This window comes from Molothrus aeneus, chromosome 7, assembly GCF_037042795.1.
Source record: "Molothrus aeneus isolate 106 chromosome 7, BPBGC_Maene_1.0, whole genome shotgun sequence".
Classification (NCBI taxonomy): domain Eukaryota; kingdom Metazoa; phylum Chordata; class Aves; order Passeriformes; family Icteridae; genus Molothrus; species Molothrus aeneus.
In genome coordinates, this window is record NC_089652.1 from 33,063,673 (window position 1) to 33,081,440 (window position 17,768).

The window sequence follows — 17,768 nt, forward strand, 5'->3', positions numbered from 1 at the left end:
AGTGGAGACCCAGTTGAAAACACCAAACAGTCCCCAGGGCCTCTGTTCTCCCAACTTTAAAACACTGATTGCCATGAACTGGCAGCATTAGTGGCATGGCACTACCCCATATTTTGAGCATATGGAGTAGGGAAGACATTTATTTTGATAATATTTGAATTGTTCTCCCACTTTTCTGAGTTTCTTGTTATGATACAATATTAATTTGCTTTTGGGGTATTTACCAGAGCCTTTTTTCTCAGACTCCCAAAGACACCCTGACACCCACTCTCCCTCCCTGCCAACCACTGAAAGCATTCATGAGATTGGTCTGAAATGAATCAATTTTTGAATTTCTTTCGAAGCATTTTCTGTGTTTTGAAGCCTGGAGTGCATTTTGGGTACCTTAGCATACTCCCAAAGCCAGAATTGTGCTGTTAAATATTTCCTAGAAGAACGTTTTGGTTTTTTTTTCCACATTTCACCTGACTTCAGGAGCTGGGAATTAATATAAGCACCAAATATCCTGACACTTGAGATAAAATAGTGGGAGTGGGTGCTCACTGCAGAAGGCCAAGGTGACTGGAGGTCAGAGCTGACAATTACTGTAGGGCTGGAGCCCTCCTCACTGGCACAGCATTTCTGATGCATTGCAAGGACTCCTGCAGCCTAAATGTGCTCCTGGGGCACCTCTCTGGAGGGCTCCTGCCCTGGAGAGCAGGGCTGATCCTGCCTACGCCTCTGCCAAGCCAATTCTCCTGATTTTGTCTTAATTATTCTTAGGACAACTGTGGATTTCAAAAGAGGAGAAACAAACAACACCAAAAAAAAAATTACCCAGAGATTTGACTACTGAGGAAATCTCCTGGCTTTTCCCCACAGTTAACTGCTCCAAAGTACGGACATTTTCAGGATTACCAGTTTGCTGAATACCATTTTCTCCCCTGTGTTCAATCTCAAGTACCTTTTCTTTCTACAGCCTATAAAAGAAGACTAATCCACAAACTGAAAGGCAAACCCTTTCCACTTCCTAAGTCTTGGTGCAGGGAATAATATTCAGCAAGAAGCAATTGCACCATAACTGCTGCCTGAGGCCTGATCCCTACAGGATGAGAACTCAGCAATTGATAAGTTTCCAAATGACCTCTGTCAGCTCCTAAAGAGAAAAAGGAAAGACAACAGCAGCCCCGGTGAGTGGGAAAGGCCAGCTGGAGCTCAGCGTGATGGGATCAAGGCATAGCAGAGAGCAGAAAAGCGTCCTTGCATCCCCATCTAGTGGCTTTGGGTAAAATAAATCCGTCGTGCTTTGGTTGGGACCTGCTCTCCTGTGCAATCTGCTCGATGGCAGATATGCACATTCCTAAATTCCATGTGCCAAAGCTGCTCTGTTTATCTGTTTTTGTAAGTGCTCCTCAGGGTTTGAGAGATGACAGGACACCAATGGAAAGGAAGCTTTGGCCCAGCTGTCAAAGAAGAGTGAATTTAGCTGAGGTTTCTCTTTTTAAGAGTGGGACAGACCAGAAATGTTCACAGAAGAACAGCCAAAGTCTGTGAAAGGTGAGCATCCCCCACTGGGCTCATGCCCACTCTTACACTGCTTCTCTCTGCTCCCCCATGGAAATGTGGCTCATCACCCTATGTACATTCCAAGATATATTCCAATTTTGAAACATATTTTTGCCTGGCAGAGTGGCTTTTCCTGGGATGCTTTGGCTGCTTGGAGCGTTCAGATCCCTTCAGTTCAGATGTGGTGTGATAGCTGGGCTCAGCCCTGCTTCAACAGCAGGTGAGTAAAAATAGTTTAAATTCTGATCCTTCATTTCCTGCCCCCCTCAATTCATCCTCTTGAACCACAAAAACCTCTCAGGGACCAGTCTCCAGCCTTAGTATTTGCCCTGCTGACTTTGAGCTAGGGACAAAATCTCTTTTGCTGGCAATTCCTCATGTTTTGGTACAGCAGGATTTGCAAATACCCCTGTTTTGGAGTGCTGTTCCCATTGGATGTGTTTAATCCTGCTCATGCTACTGGCAGCAGCACAGGTACAGCCACAGAAATTTAAATTCCAAGTGTGTTTTCCTGGCTGAAGACTTGTGAGTTTCTGAGGGGTAAATGGCACATTTTAGCATATCTGTCTTTGCTCTCAGAGATATCTTTTTTGAGTACTGGGTGGGTTTTGTAGAGCAAAGCTGGTGTTCACCTTGAATCAAAGAGCCTTTTTTGCAGGCAGCCACACTGGACTTTCCCTCTGCCCTTACCTTGGCTCTGTAATTACAACTACATGAGTTAGGACCTCTAGTCAAATGGGTTGGAAAGGGTCATTTTAAAAGGTCTGGAAGAGCTCTACCAGGATCCAGGCTTTAATAAAGAGGCAGGAAATGTTTAAAAAAAACCCAAAATTAGCACCAAGACACAAATACTTCAGGTTTTTGGGAGGTTAAACAGAAACATGTCTGGAGCCCAGCAGCAGTGAGGGCTGCTGCCTGCAGGGAGGGGTGGGTTCTGCTTCTGCAGTGCCTTTTTTTCAGCATTTATCAGAAATTATGTTCTTTTTCCCATAGGAAATTATCCTATATACACATATTAAAAAAAATACTGGTGCTCAAACTCCAAATCTACTGCTGCCCAGGATTAAAGGATTAAAGAAAAACAACATTTCTTCCCTTAATTAGAAATCTTGTTGTTAACTGTGAGGAAAATGGGTGCTACAGAATTGCTGGTTATCCTTCTCTCTACCAGAATTTGCTTGATGGAGAATAACATGTTTGCATGAAATATTTCACCAAGGAGAGTACAGAAACTACCGTACTTTGAGAGGATTAGTCTAAAAAACTGAAAATATCTAACTGATGAAAACATTTTTATTAAAACAGGAAACTACTACAGAAGAGCTTTGCTCAGAAGAAAATCACAGTTACAGGCAAATCAGAGTTACAGGAAAATCAGAGTTACATTACCTGAGCTTTAATTGATTGTTCTAGGTGGATTTGGAAGAGTCTCAAAAAACAAAGTAGTAAACATGGAATCATACATTGGTTTGGGTTGGAAGGGACCATTTAGTCCTACACCTTCTGCCATCAACACTCTAAAAATGCCAAGGACTTTCCTGACAATCATCAGCCTAGAAGCTGATTGCTATTTAGAAGGTAAATTCATGGAAATTTGATATCAAACCCAGGCTTTCCTGCCTGGAGATGCAGGTCCAAGCTTGTTGTGGTGAGCTGACAGAGATGGAAAATGAGAGGGGCTCGGGGCCATGGGCAACACCAGCCTCAGGCAGGCTTGCCCCGGGGAGGGTGGATGACCCATTTCTGCAGGATCAGCCCCAAAGCGACCTCCGGAGCTGCAGAGCAAACACAGTGGCTTTGTTTTCCTCCCCTTGCAGCCCAGCTCTGCCTGCAGCCACCCTCCCTCTCACTGAGCAAAAATCAGCTTTTTCAGCTGGCAGGGCAAACAGAGTTGGGAGCGGATTGAGTCACGAGCTGGGCAGAGCAGCCGCAGGCAGGGCTGGCAGAGGGACACCCTCCAAGGGCACCGCTGCCAGCGGGCACTGCCCACAATGTCCCCTTGTTGTGGGCAGAACAAAGGCTGCTCTTGGAGGCTAATGCCGCCTCGGGGGGGCTCAGGGACACGGGGAGGGGAGCAGCACCCCGTGGGTGTACAAGGAGGCTCCCCAGGGCCGGCAGCTTCAGGCTGCTGGACGTGTCTCGGCAGCTCTGGGAGGTATGGCTTCCCGTGGGACCCGCGGGGTGCCCACCCCTGGCTTTGGCACAGGGGGCTGGGGGTGGCGTTGGGTGTCACAGTGACACTGGGACAAGGCAGAGGTGGCTGGGGGACACGAGGCTGCTGCGGGGGCAGCGCTTGGGGCTCAGCTGGGATGCTCCAGGGGCATCACGGTTGGTGTCTGGGATGGAATCTCTGGTGGGACTGAATGAACTGATGTAAGATCACTGCCCATGTGGTCATACCAGGAGCCAAAGGTGCACTTTAGACCTAGCAAAGAGGTTCTGGTCTTCCCTCACCTGGAGTATTTTGGATATTTTGTTGAAGAGTAGCAATGCCGTTGTTTCTGGCTTAATGTGATGCTGTGGACCTGCCTTGAGGTGGATAACTTAAATCCATCTGGAAGCTAAACCTAGTGCAAACCAAGGCAGGCCACTTGATGGTGAAGCATCTCCACCTGAGGTCCCTGGTCTAAGGGATCTGTGTGGGGCAGGAAGTTTTCTGGGGGTCTCAGCAAGGTGGGAGGTTTTATCTGCTTGGTCTGTTCTACCTGTTGTCTTCAGGGAATGGGAGTGATGAGGATCCTAATGCTGCTCTTCCCACTAGTGGACCTCACTCGGAAATACAAAGTCTTTAAATCCTTTCTTTTTTATATTCATGTTATGAGATTTTAGGCAAAAGAAGCACCAGTTCTGTGGGTGAAGGTAGGGGAAAAATCCAGAGGGAAGCGCAGGGAGCACCCAGGATTTTCTGTACTTCAAACAGCGATCACTGCATCTTCGTGGGGACCTCCAGACACCTCTGCCCCGGATATCTGTCCCCAAAAATATTTCCTTGCTTTCTAATCCCTGTGGATAGCAAGCAGAGTGAGCAGGCTGGGCTCACTGCCCCATCCTGGCTGCGTGGGGCAGGACAGGGGGTGCCAGGCTGCCGGGGCTGCAGTGCTCGCTAGAGTTTCTGCCACTGAGCCCCATTCCCCCTGAGTGACAGACGGAACAATCGCTTGCTCAGGTCTCCGGGCAGCCAACAGATCCCTGGGGAAGGCAGGGATCTCCCAGCGCATCCCCCAGGCAGCAGCGCCGCAAGGATGCAGGGGAGCGCTCCCTCCCTCCTGCCCCGGGCGGCGAGCAGGAAGGACAGACCGGGCTCACAGCACACTAAAAAGGGGACGGAAAGGTGCCCGCTCCGCCCGGCTCACACCCTCAGCCACTGCCACTCCGGCTCCGAAGGTTCGGCAGTCCCAGGGTGTCCCTCGTGTCTCCCCCGCTCCATGAGAACACGCTGCGGCCGCGCTCTGCCCCCGGGGCTCGGGTTTCCCCCTGTCCCTGCCCCGGTGACGCTGCTGTCCCCACAGGTCCGGCAGAGCCGAGCCGAGCCGAGACGTGCGGGACATGCTGGACTGGGCTGGCTGAGCCCGGCCCCGGCCCGCTGCGGGTCACGGAACCGTAGCGTGTCCGGACCCACGAGGATCATCAGCCCAGCCCCGCGTCCGGACCCACGAGGATCATCAGCCCAGCCCCGTGTCCGGACCCACGAGGATCATCAGCCCAGCCCCGTGTCCGGACCCACGGGGATCATCAGCCCAGCCCCGTGTCCGGACCCACGGGGATCATCAGCCCAGCCCCGCGTCCCGGCACAGATCCAGCCCAGCATGGAGCCGGCTCCGGAGCTGAAGAGGTACCGGCAGGGAGCGGGATGGTGCTCCCCACCTGCTGGCTCTGTGTCACAGATGGGTGTGCGGGAGGTGGGAGGAGCAGCAGATGTGCCCGTGTCCTGGGAAGGATGGGGGCTAAGGGGGAGAGCTTTAGCCCCTCCACAGCCTAAGTTTAGGAATAATGAAGCTAATGAGTTATGAAGATATTCTTGCAGTTTGTCTTCCTACAGAAAACTTTTTCAACTAAAGAGGCTGCATCACCTAAAGTAGTAATGTGACTTCCCTGCAGCTGCTGTCCATGTTGCACCCAGCTCTGCTCATGGAGGGAAGAGGTTTACCTTGCAAGCTCAGTCTTAGCTGGGAGCTGTGGCAGGACCAGCTGCCCATGGGCATCCTGCTCCCTGGCAGTCCCTTCCCTCAGTCCTGGGTATTGGGGTCCTGGGGTGGGCAGAACCAGACCAAAATGCTATTTGCAAATTTTAGGATCTGGTCTGGATTTTAACCAGATTTTTGAGGAAGTCCATTTGTTCCTGTTTCACCTTCCCAGCAACAAGTGTTAATCAGTCTCAAATCTAACCCCTGCCTGGCAAAATGGCAAAAGTGTCAGTGGAAGAGATCTTGGCATCATCTGTGCTGGTGAATGCTTGTGCTGAAGTCTGTTCAGCTCTCCTGGCAGGTCTCCTGGCATGGCTGGAAACACTTGACCTGTCAGAAATGGAATTCACGTCCAAAGCTGTTCCTCCCTGCACAGGAAAAGCTATGCTACTCTTCGGCATTTGAGTGGGAGATTTACTCTGAAAAGCACCTTGCTGGGCTCACCCAGCTGAGGGGACAAAATAACCCTTGGGGTTTTGGTGGGCAGAGATGGAAGAGGTTGGAAGCTTGAGTGGAAATTGGAGGGATTGGCCTGCAGCCAAGCTGGAGATGATGGACGTGGGCTGGTTCTGGCCTCTTCCTGATGAGCTTCTGAGAAGTCTTTCCTGGGGAGAGGTGAGGTCAAGGTGGTGGAAGAGAGACACACCCCATGGATATGAGTTACATGACTTTGGCACTGAACTCAGATGTAATCAGCTGCTCTTGCAGGACTCTGGAAGTGCTCCAGTGTCTCAGACTTCTGGGACCTCTCAGTATTTTCTTGCCTTCATTGACCAAAGCATTGCAGTATTTGCACGTGGCCACTTCCTTGCCACATGGCCAGCATGGTCCCTACATATTTGTATCTCAAAGCCCCACTACAAACTCCCTTCTTTACTTTTCCACCTCCTGCCTTGTTTTTTTCTTCACTTGGGATTTTTTTCCTTGGCAGAGGAGACTGTTGGGCTGGGATCTGCTATCTCAGACTGCCTGCCCTGAGGCATTTTCTAACAGCAAAGCCTTGGTGTGTCTAAACACATTATAGAGGATATCACCCCTAACGCTTGCTGTGCATCTCGAAATGTGGTTACCCAGGAGGTGACTCTGCCCTTTGCATAGACAGCCTCATCCCAAGCCTGTGTTTGCAGAAGTGAGGTCCTTGTTCCAATTTAAATGCATCCCTTCCTTTTTGCCTCACTCCTGTTTTATGTATGAGGCACATTGTCAAAGGAAAATGAAGAAAGGAAAATGTGAGTCTGATGCCTTCAGCTGCAATGACTGGTTAATGGTTCTGCAGGGGTATGAAAACCTCCACAGCACATCTCAGACAAACACTGGAGCAGTGGCCAGTTGTGGATGCCCCATCCCTGAAAGTGTCCAAGGCCAGCTTGGAAAGGGCTTGGAGAAACCTGGGATAGTGGAAGGTGTCTCTGCCCATGGCAGGTGATTGGAACAAGATGAGTTTTGAGGTCCCTTCCAACCCAACCTCTTTTATTGACTCTAGGATCCTATGGCTATGATCAGCTACAAAGAAATTTTTGCTTTCTCTAGTAAAAAAGAACAAAATAAATTATGGATTATCAACAGAGGAAAGTTTGTCCTGGAGCATCTTTCCTTTGTTCTGCATTTTCAGTGCAGCTTCAAAAAAGCATACAGGTTCTTCAAATAACTGAAGTGCTATACTTTCCTTACAGGAATAGTTTCCCCAGCGTGAACTTTGAAGCAGAGATTCTGACAACACCACACGATAATTCAGGTATTTGGGAGAAAAAAAAAAAGAAAAAAAGGAATTAAAGTAAAATGCCCACTCAGGCTGCTATCACTACAAACATGTTTTCATTCTTTTGGAGTTAGAGATTGTAAAAAAAAAAAAAAAAAGACAAAGAAGCAGGATGGTAATCTGACTGCAATTCAGGTTATTTCAGTTTATATTAGAGTTCAAAGAGTTGGGGACAGACATTGATGTCTTTACCTCCAATGGGGCTGGACCAGGAACACAGGTGCCAAGGACATGTAGTTTTGGAAACAGCAGAGCCATTCAATTTGAGATTGCAGTGTCCTGGATGAGACACATGGTTCTCTTACTAGTGGTAACTAAAAGCAGGTGATAAAAATGCAACTCTTTGAAAGGCAAAAATGGGGATGAAAATATTCTGCCAAGCCTTGTCCTTCATCCTCATTTCATTTAAGAGGAATAGCTGATTTTTCCCCCATTGAATGATGCCTTTTCAGCATTGATCTGAGACAGACCCAGCACAGCAGGGCACCTTCCCTTAGTCCTGCCTTTGCTCCTCAGCCCTGAGCAGCTGGCCAGAGCCTGTGCCCTGGCAGCTGCCCTGTCTTTAGGATGGGACAGCAGGAAAGGGAGACTTTGCAAAAATTGCTTGGAACCCCTTGAGTATCCCTGGGTTTTGGCTCAGAGGGAGAGATCTTGGTGTCAGTCACCCACATTTGAACAGAAGCCCATTCAGTGAAATGTTTTGCCATCAGTTGCCCTCCTGGCCACGAGCTGCAGGTCCCAGCAGGGAATTCCCCTCCCTGGCAGCCCATTTCAGTCCCTTGCTGTCCAGAGTCACAAGTGAGATGCACAGGGTGGACTATATTTGCTTCAGCTGCAGGTGGCAGTGTTTGTGTTGCATCACCCCTCCTGGGAGGTGTGCCAAGAGCTGCCCCCCTCAGTCACTCTGTCCAGCGTGGGCACCAGTGATAGCCACAGGTTTGGACCCACCGTGTGACTCTCTTCACCTTTTCTTTAGTCTTCCAGAAAACCCTTCCAGTTCCATCCCTTGCAAACAGAGCTCCCCACATCTGGCTAAACATTTTGGAGACACTTTCCCCAGGCTGTCCTGTAATGATGAGTCACTTATCAAACCTGCTGATATGAAAGGGTGCCCAAGAATAGTTTTTGAGCCCTGAGTGTGAACAGGTTGGAAAGTGCCTCCTCTGCATCGTTTTCCCAAATTCCTGGCTCCTGTTGGGTTAGGTTGGGTTTCTCCCATGAGGTAAGCGCTTTGACCCTTCACATGCCCCAAAGCCTCTAACATGCAACCCATGTTTGTTTCCCAAGAGCTCTACATGATCCCTTCCATGAGAAGCCTCACAGCTGAGGAGTATGTGGAGGCCTTTAAGTCGTTTTTGGAGCACTCAACAGAGCACCAGTGCATGGATGAGTTCAACAGGGAACAAATGCCCACTATCGTGGCTGGGTAAGGAGCACTTCCCCCGAGGTGGGAAAGCCATCTGTTATCCTGGGAGCCAGCAAAAACTTTTTTGGGGGCAGGAATGAACTTTAAATGCTTTTCAGTTTTAAGTCCCCTACTTGTGGTTTTTAGGATATTCTGTTTAATGACTCCAGAGTAAGTGCTGTTTCAATTAATACACTGTGCTGCCTCAGCTTATGTTAAGGAAAGACTCAAGACCTCGTTCTCATGTCCATCTCTTTTCATTAGCTGCTTTTCTGAAGATTAAAATTAGGTGGTTTTGGTTGTTTGTTTTTGTTTTTGGTTTTTTTTTTTTTTTTTTTTTTTTGGTTTTTTTTTTTGGTTTTTTTTTCTGAAAGAAAGCTTTCTTGTGCTCTCTCCCTGCTTTTGGGACTTCATCACATCCCTCCAAACAGAAACACATCTCTAATTCTCTCCTAGTGGTTAATTTGTGGTTTTCCCAATCCCCTAAGACCTCCTTATTTCTATCCTAAGTCGATTTGCATTGCTTAAGTACCAAATGATAATCAGTTTTGTAAAGTATTGATGTAATATCTTAAGGCTGGATAACTGCAGACAGCTTCAGAACAGCCTAGATCCAAAGCACAAGAAAGTTCTTTCAAATCTGGTTAATTTTTGGATGCCATAGGAACTGTATTTTTCTCCATTGAGAAGAAAAGGTTAGGCAGGCAAATTTTTATTCTACAGATATATATATATATATATATATATATATATATATATATATATATATATATATATAATAAATAATAAAATAATAATCATTGAAGATTACGTTAAGAAATTTTAATTGTGAATTTAAATCATGGACAAAATTGTGGCATTCTAGGATGCTGATTTTGGGTTTGTCAAAGGGTCTTGACCCTCACTAGGGCCAAGGCCCCTGGACTTGCTCACACCCTTCAGGACTTGCTGCTCATCCCATTCCTGTGGAATCATTGCTGTGGTGCCTCCTGAGACTGTGCTTGGGAAACTCAATCCCTTGGCTGTTATTAAATATTCTGCTAGGAAGCATGTGACTGGAGTATTTTAATAAGCAATTTTTTTAAGGTAAAAAATGATTGAAGATTCAGACCCTCCTAATTTCAATCCAGGATTAATGTCAATAAGAGGTGATTTCTAGTCTCCTGAATAGCTTCATGGTTTTGCCTTTTCTGGGTATTTATATCCAATATTACCTCCTGAGGCAGACAAGGTTTTCCCCAGCTCACTGTTGTCCCTGCTTCCCCAGCAGTGCCATCCCAGTCAGGGACAGCCCCTTTGCCCTGGGCTTCCCAGAGGCTTTTTTTGCCAGCCACAGCCTGAAGAAATCTCCTTGGCAAAGGGTGAGAAACTCTGCACCGTGGTGCCTACTGTACTTTGAAATATGAGCTGGCTGAGCCATGCTGGTTATCACCAGGCTCAAAAGGGGTGATCAAATTTCTGTCCCAATTCATGTGCATAACACGAAAATTTCCAGGCTGTAAGAATGAAAACATGAAGTGGTGTGACACAGTGAGGTTAAGTAATTTTATTTCTTTGTGTGTATGTGTATATGTGTATTTATCCTTTCAGTCTGGGCACTGGAAAATCGACCCTCAGCGTTCTGGGAGTTGGGAGTGGCACAGGTGAGGAGTGTGGGGATGGGGCATGGGGGGACCTGTGGGCAGCAGAAGGAGATGCTGGAAAATTGGGCACTGAGGGTTACTCAGACATTAATGGCAGCATTTCCTGCAGAAGGAAGAAGGGCAGAAGGAAGAGTGGAGCTGGGATAAGAGGAGTGCTCCTTCCCTTCCTTCCCTCTCCATCTCCCTTCTGAAACACTGCTGCTCAGATCTTTCTGGGCAGTGAGAAATGTGTTTTTAGCTCAGTTTCTGCCTCTTGGTGACTCCCACCTGACTTCATTTGCCTCAAAGCAAGGACTCCTCCTTCTGGTTAGGTACAAGAGCATCTTCAAACCTTGTTGGAGAGAATTAGAGACATTGGAGAGGCTCTTTCCACCCAAAAACTTGCCTTAGACCATCCCCCCCGAAGGGATATCTCCTTTTGCTTTGCTTTTAGGGATCCCAGAGGCCAAGGCTGGGCAGTGCCCTGCTCTCAGCAGTGCAAAATCACCTGGCCACAACCATTAGCTGATGCAAAGCTGCATCAGCTTTTTCAAGACATGTTTCTTTGTTACTGCTGTGTTTTTACCCAGTGATAAGTAGGGTTTAACTGCAAATGATATTTTTCCCCAGAGAGAATCCTATCCTTTGGAAAAATAGCTTTAAAGTTGTTCTAAATGCATTTGTGTTTAAAAAAAGCCAAACCAACAAAACAAAAAAGTGGTGAAACAGCCAACTTTGCTCCGAGGGAACCTGGGAGAAAATAAAGAGTAGAGAAAAGAAGCAGTGGTTTGATTTGTCAGAGTTTACTTCTGCTTTGAAAAGTATTTTCAGCTGAATTTTAAGTGCTAATACTTTCAAATGAAAGCATTTTTCTCACTTTTTTTGGTTTTGTTTTCCTGAGCAAGAGAAAATTAGCATCTGATTGTTTTCCCCAACTGGGAATATGTTGGAGCATATGAGAAACCAAGCAGGAAGAAATGATTCAGTTCTCAATTACCCTCTATTTTCATTAAGTAATATAAAACAGAAATTCTGACTCCACAAAAGCACAAGGGGGAAATGAACTTTTAGCATCATCCTTAATTTTCCTTATGTCCTCTTCAGAGGAGGTTTTAATGGAAAAACAAACCCTCTAAAATTTCCTGTGTTTCCTGGATGATGCCAGGACAAGGGTCCAGACCTATACCCACGTCTGCAAGAGCTGGTGCTGGGCAGGGAGTGAGCTGGAATGGCACCAAGTAAAAGGTTATATCTGATCCCTGACCTTTTCAGAGGTGGACTCTGGTTTCACAGAGCCCCCAGAATTAGTTTAGTTGATGAAAATATTAATGGGGATTAGTGGCCGACTCCACATCCTGAAAGCCTCTGTTGTGCTCCAAATCACGTTTTTTCACTCACCCCACGTTTCCTCATGGCTGGTTGAACTCTGAGCTGGAACTTTCCAGTTCCAGAGAGGTTCCAGTCCCGTCCCAGCCTTGCTGTGGTCAGTGCTGGAGGGCTGTTGCTGGCAGGGAATGCTGCAGCAGAGAAGTTCCTGCCCTAGAGTGCTGTTATTTTACTGCTTGTTTTTACAGACACCCTGGTTGAAGATGTTATTACCTGCAAACACTGCATTAAGGAATTTTACAGAGATGGAGTGAAAAAACCTCCAAACTTAAGCAGCTTTTAAGACATCCACCTGCTGTAGGTGCACCCATTTGCCTCCATCAGTGGCTCCAGGGCACGGGGCAGCGATGCTCTGACTCTGGCCCTGCCCCAAGCCTGCAGGCAGCTCCAAGGGCTGCTGCTCCCCAAACCAGGCACTTAGGCACTGGCACCCAGGACTGTCACTAATGATTCAGCTGCTTGCTATTGGGATCTGCCTTCCTGTCAGCAATATTGGTCCCAGTACCTTTCTTCAATGGATGCAGCCTCAGCCTCCTCCCTTGAGCCTTTGGCCAGCCCTGCCCTGCTGCCACTGCATTCCTCACGGGCCTGGGGTATTTTTTTTCTCACTTCAAAAGACTCCTCCTTCCTCAGATGTCCCAGTAGTGCTGGCATGGCTGATATTTCCTTCCCTGAATTCTATGTACTGCAGCACCTGCCAAGGATGGCAGCTCTTCCCGTGGCTGGTACATCAGCTGAAAGAGCAGGGAGGATGCAGGATCTTGTATCAAGACCTCTCTGTGTGACATTTGCAAGGACTATTTTTAGGCCCCACCATCAGCTACAGACAGGATTCTTGCAGAGGTCTCATCAAGGTGGTCACATGTGCTGTTTATTTACTTAGTTTGAAGTTAACCAGGGGGACTCATACACTTGGCTTTTCTGGGAAGTAAGCAGCATGACCTGTATCACCTCAAAGGAGGCTGGAAATTTCCTAGAACAGGAGGACAGACTGCTGCTTGCTCCGCAGAGATCACACAGGAGCACCAATAGCTAAATTTGCAGGGCACTTCCACACAGATATGTGAGTCTCTACCTGTATTTCCAAGATAACCATCAGTTAATTGATGCCCTGGGCTGAGGCCATGTGGACAATCTCCAAAGACGGAGGATCCAGGATTCTGCATGTCAGTGGGTCTTTTCTCTTGTGATGCAGTTCCCCAGGTGCTGGGGCTGTGTCACAGCAGCCACTGTGTCCCTGTGGCAGCCCCAAAGCCATGCAGCTGTGTCAGCTGCCTCCTTGCACCCATTCAAACTTTGTGGGGTTGTTGAAAATTGTTTCATGGTTATTTTTGTAAACAGTGAGCTGTGATTCTTTTGGCCTGTCTGTCCCACGATTCAGGGTATTGCCATTAGCAGATTTTGTGCTGCTGCTTGTCTCTGCCTTCTTCTCAGGCTCCTCTGCACCTCTCTGTCAGCCTGAGCAGTACAGTGCCATGGTAGGACTATCACCAGGCTCTGCCACATGAGCCACAAAGCAGAACATGCCTCACTTCTGCTGGGGGATTTCCTGGCAGGAGTGGTGCACTGACATCCTTCCATTGCATTTACCTGCTTTGTGTTTATTGAATAGGTGAGCAGGATTTGAAAATGATCAGGATACTGCAGGCTGTGCACCCAGGGGTCTTCATTGACAATGAGATTGTGGAGCCCAACCCACAGCACGTGGCAGCTTACAAAGGTAAGGCTACACCTGCTGCAGCAAGGACCATCCATTTGAATGATGAGTTTTTCTGCTATTTTATGAAATTCAGGGTTTTCTTCTACTTTTTGAAACAGAGCTGGTGAATCAAGCTCCAGACCTGCAGAATGTTTCTTTTATTTGGCACCAGCTCACTTCCTTGGAGTATGAACAGCAGGTGAAGGAGAGAGGCACACATAAGAAATTTGACTTCATCCATATGATCCAGGTAATGGCCATTGCTTTAACACAGGGCTATTGGATTTAACTACCCCCTCCAGTTCTGCTCTATGCTTGAATTTATGACCAGAGCTGAGCACTTCTCTCCCACAGCAATTCTGCAGAAGCACTACAAACACCAAAGCTGGCAATGCTCAGTGCTGTGAGGTGTCCCTAAATGGGCATGTGGAATCAGGAAAGGCTGGGAAGCATCTGGAACAGAATTTAAAACATCTCTAAGAGAAAGAATTTAAGCCTTTGGAGGGTCATTGCACTGTGGAGGAGGAATAATGGCTGTGTGCCACTGTCTCTTCTAGATGCTGTACCGTGTGGAGGATATTCCCAGTACTATCAAGTTTTTCCACAGCTGCCTTGACCATCATGGTAAACTCCTGATCATAATTTTGTCAGGTAAGGGAGACCTTGTATTTTTTTGCTCCATTGCTGGAGTTTTGAAGATATTTGAAGTTTGAGAGCCACAGATATTTATCTGGGGATGTCAGTGGTGCTTATTCTATAGTAAATAACTAAAAAAAAAAAAAAGCTGGATTTCACATGGAGAATGCAATCTTGGGCTTAGCCTTGGGGCCCAGTGTCTGATGGGGCCACTTAGGCACAGCCTTTGTGCTCTTGCTTCCCTGCTTATAGAATTGATGTAGTAGAGAGAAGTGTGGCTGTCCATCCTTCCTCATAGTGAAATCAGCACTGGATAAAAACAACCTGAGCTTTGGGTGGACTCATCCTTAGGGGTCTTTGTACAGCAATGACCCAGAGCCCAGAAGGACAGCAGATGCTGCTGAGAGCTTCAGGCTTTGTGGCAGGACAGGAAAAAAGAGGCACAACATGATAGCACTTAAAAGAATTGAGTGTTTCATCCCTTGTGCCATTCATGAATCCCCAGCTCACAGTATGGTGGGAAAAGCACAAACTCCTATGTTCCCCATAAAAACTGTCTCTCACATTGCCTGTAGGCTGTTTCCCTTGCTGTGTATTTGAGGTATGTATTGTTCAATGAGCACTTATAATTGAGGTTTGATGTGTGAAAACATCTGCACTGCTTTGGCCAAGGCACAGTTAAGAGGTGGCACGAGATGTTCAGGCTCAGCACATCGGTACCTCTGTGTGTACCCTTCCTTCTGGACAAATTCAGAGCTGGAGGCATCTCCTGGGAGTTTCCTTTAAACAGGACACTTTTGGAGGGAGGCCTGAGGGAAATCAGTGTTCTATGAGGTGCAGATATTTATGAGTAGTCTCGAGTAAGGGGAAAGCTCTCCTCCCGCCCTGTCAAGGGCTGGGCCAGCAGTGAGGGAGCTTTTCCAGCTCGTTTCATAGTTGATTAGCCGGTGTTTGACTGCTTTGGCTTTGCCAAAATAACCTTCCCTGGTGCCCCGGCAGACAGCAGTGGCTGGGCCAGCCTGTGGAAGAAGCACAGGGACTGCCTGCCCGCCACCGACAGCGGCCACTACATCACCTGCAGCGGCATCACCGAGGTGCTGCAGAGCCTGGGCGTGCAGCACCGCGTCTACGAGCTGCCCTCGGGCTGGGACATCACCGAGTGCTTCACCGAGGGGGACGCGGTGGGCGGCCGCATGATGGATTTCCTGACGGGCACCAAGAACTTCCTGGGCACGGCCCCGCCGGCGCTGCGGCGGCGGCTGCAGGCGGCCCTGCGCCAGCCCGAGTGCAGCAGCACCAGGGACGGCAGGGTCATCTTCAGCAACAACCTCAGCATGATCGTCGTGGAATCCTAGAGCCCGCAGCGTGCCCGGACTTGTTTTTAACACCGTGCATCCTGCCTGTGCTTTCAGTGGGAGTTGTACTTTGTGTGGGCAGCACGTTTGCACAGCCACGGACGGGTGTGCGCGGCCTGGGCGGCTGTGAGGGGCTGGCGGCGCCTGTGCTGGACAGGCACAGTGCTGCTGCTGCTGCTGCTGCCGTGTGTGCCACTGATGCCTTCTGTCCCCTCTGGGTCACCAGAAACCGATGAATTGTGAAGGCTGACCTAGAACAGAGGCTAGACAGTTAAAGAATAAAGTAGGGATTTATTAGGAGGCCTCAGTGGATCCACCTTGGGTAGCACAAGAGCCCAGCCAGGGCTGCATCCAAGATGAACCAAAATGGTCACAAAATGTCTGACTGGTCACGGGGTTTCTCACTTTTATAAATTCTGCTCCATTTGCAAATTGGAGTTAATTGTCCAATTACAGGTTTAGATTATTCAGTCCCATCCTTCTTGTTTTTCTCTCTTCAGTCCATGTTGTTTATGCTCTTGGGGCTGAGATTTAGATCATTTGTCCTTGGTCCCCAGGTAGAGAAGGAATTGTTTTGTCTCCCTACTCTGTGAAGAGAGCTCACCATCCCCTAATATGAAGCTCAAAAGTTCACACTAAAGCAGCACAGAATCTGAAAAATACAAAAGCTAAAACCTGAGGCATCACCAGGACAAAACCAGCAAGATGTCCCTGCTGCTTTGCACCCAGGTAATGGCACTGCACCCAGGCCTGAACTGCAAGTTGCTCTGCACTAGGCTATTTCACGTGGTTTTATTAGCATAGACATTTACTGCCCCAAGTCTCTCAGCATCTCACAATATAGACATGTCTTAAAAATTTATCAGCCTTTTTGTTAGGAGAATGTTTTGGAACCCAGGATGATACTCGCCCTGTGCTCTTTCAAGCACACAATAATTTTGTTACTTTCTTACTACTGTTTGTCTCCATATAAAATAAAAGCAATCTTAAAACAAAAAAAGTCACATCTGGTTCTGCACATGTGGGATTATAGAAAATGAAGAGCAAAGAGGTCATTGAGTTAAAAAAACAAAAAATATGCAAAGTACCATTTTATGGAAGGCATTAAGGGTTTCTTGTAAGTGAGAAAGATGAGCCTGAGGATGTGGATGAGCTGGGAGAGAGCTGCAGCTTGTCCTTGTGCTGCAGCCCTGGGAGGCAGCTTGGCTCTCTTGGAGCAGCATCACTGCAGCACAGCAAAACAGAACCAACGGCACTAAAATCTGGTGTAATGTGGGTTAAATGTTAATATAGGTAAGTTAAAACCATTTCCCAAGGGTCTTGAGTTGTTCAGGGGGCGGAAGGAGGTGCTGCCAGGGCAGCCAGCTCCAAAGGGAAATGCCACTCAGGATGCCAGTGAGGTTTGGATCTGCATTTGGCACTGTGGTGCTGTGCAGACCTTGGACTGAGCACATGGGGAAAGCTGCCTGCAGTGTCAGCAGCCTCATTGCAAACAGCTCTGAGGGGGGAAAACCCAGCTCAGGTGGGAAATAGCTGCAGGCACAGAAGCCATCTATCTCTATGTCTGATTTTTCCATGCTTAAGGTGGGTAGGACACACCTGTGTGCACCTGGAGGGGCTCAGGTGGAGGTGTGGTGTGGGTCAAATGGCTTCTTCCAGCACCATGAACACATGGGTTGTCACACTGGCTTGCAAGGCATTCCATGTCACTGTCACCCAGAGTCCTGCTGATCCTGCTAAAACTGAATGCAGTTACTGCCAGGGGCAGCATCATCCTGAAAAGGTAATGAGCCTCTGGAATCATTGTGTCTCCACTCTGTCCTTTGGGGATTTTGGGTATTTTTTAGGTTTGGGTTTTATCATATCTTTTTGAAATGCAGCCATTTCTCCTGAAACTACTGTAACAGGAAAAATGAGCAAAATAATGGGAAAACAGCAGCATGATATCATCTCCCTGGCAGGACTGAGGCACCCTGACCTGCAAGTACTATTGCTGTCAGTTCTAGAAACGTCAATCAGAACTGGACAACCTCCTCCAGAGTACCCCATACCTGTGCACAAGCTTTTCCCTTTGATCCATCCTGTTGTTTATTCCACAGGCATCCCCTTTGCTGGTGCTGGCTCCCAGCAGCTGGGCTGTTAGACAGGATCTCAGCACTGCTCCCATCAGTGTTACC

At 47.9% G+C, this 17,768-nt stretch overlaps 1 protein-coding gene across 2 annotated transcripts; it reads left to right on the forward strand.

The window, feature by feature from the left end:
* The first annotated feature begins 3,666 nt into the window (after nt 1-3,666).
* Nucleotides 3,667-16,585, forward strand: LOC136558921 (carnosine N-methyltransferase 2-like). 2 transcript variants are annotated; one of them, XM_066553711.1, is made up of 9 exons: nt 3,667-3,700; nt 5,055-5,377; nt 7,403-7,464; nt 8,776-8,914; nt 10,484-10,536; nt 13,514-13,621; nt 13,720-13,850; nt 14,158-14,251; nt 15,236-16,585. In XM_066553711.1, exons 2-9 carry the CDS (start codon nt 5,352-5,354, stop codon nt 15,589-15,591), a joined length of 969 nt encoding a protein of 322 aa, XP_066409808.1. In that variant the 5' UTR covers nt 3,667-3,700; nt 5,055-5,351; the 3' UTR covers nt 15,592-16,585. The 2 variants fall into 2 exon arrangements, with proteins under 2 accessions (XP_066409808.1, XP_066409807.1); XM_066553710.1 differs by lacking the exon at nt 3,667-3,700 and having other exon boundaries at nt 5,228-5,377; nt 15,240-15,550.
* Nucleotides 16,586-17,768: the final 1,183 nt, after the last annotated feature.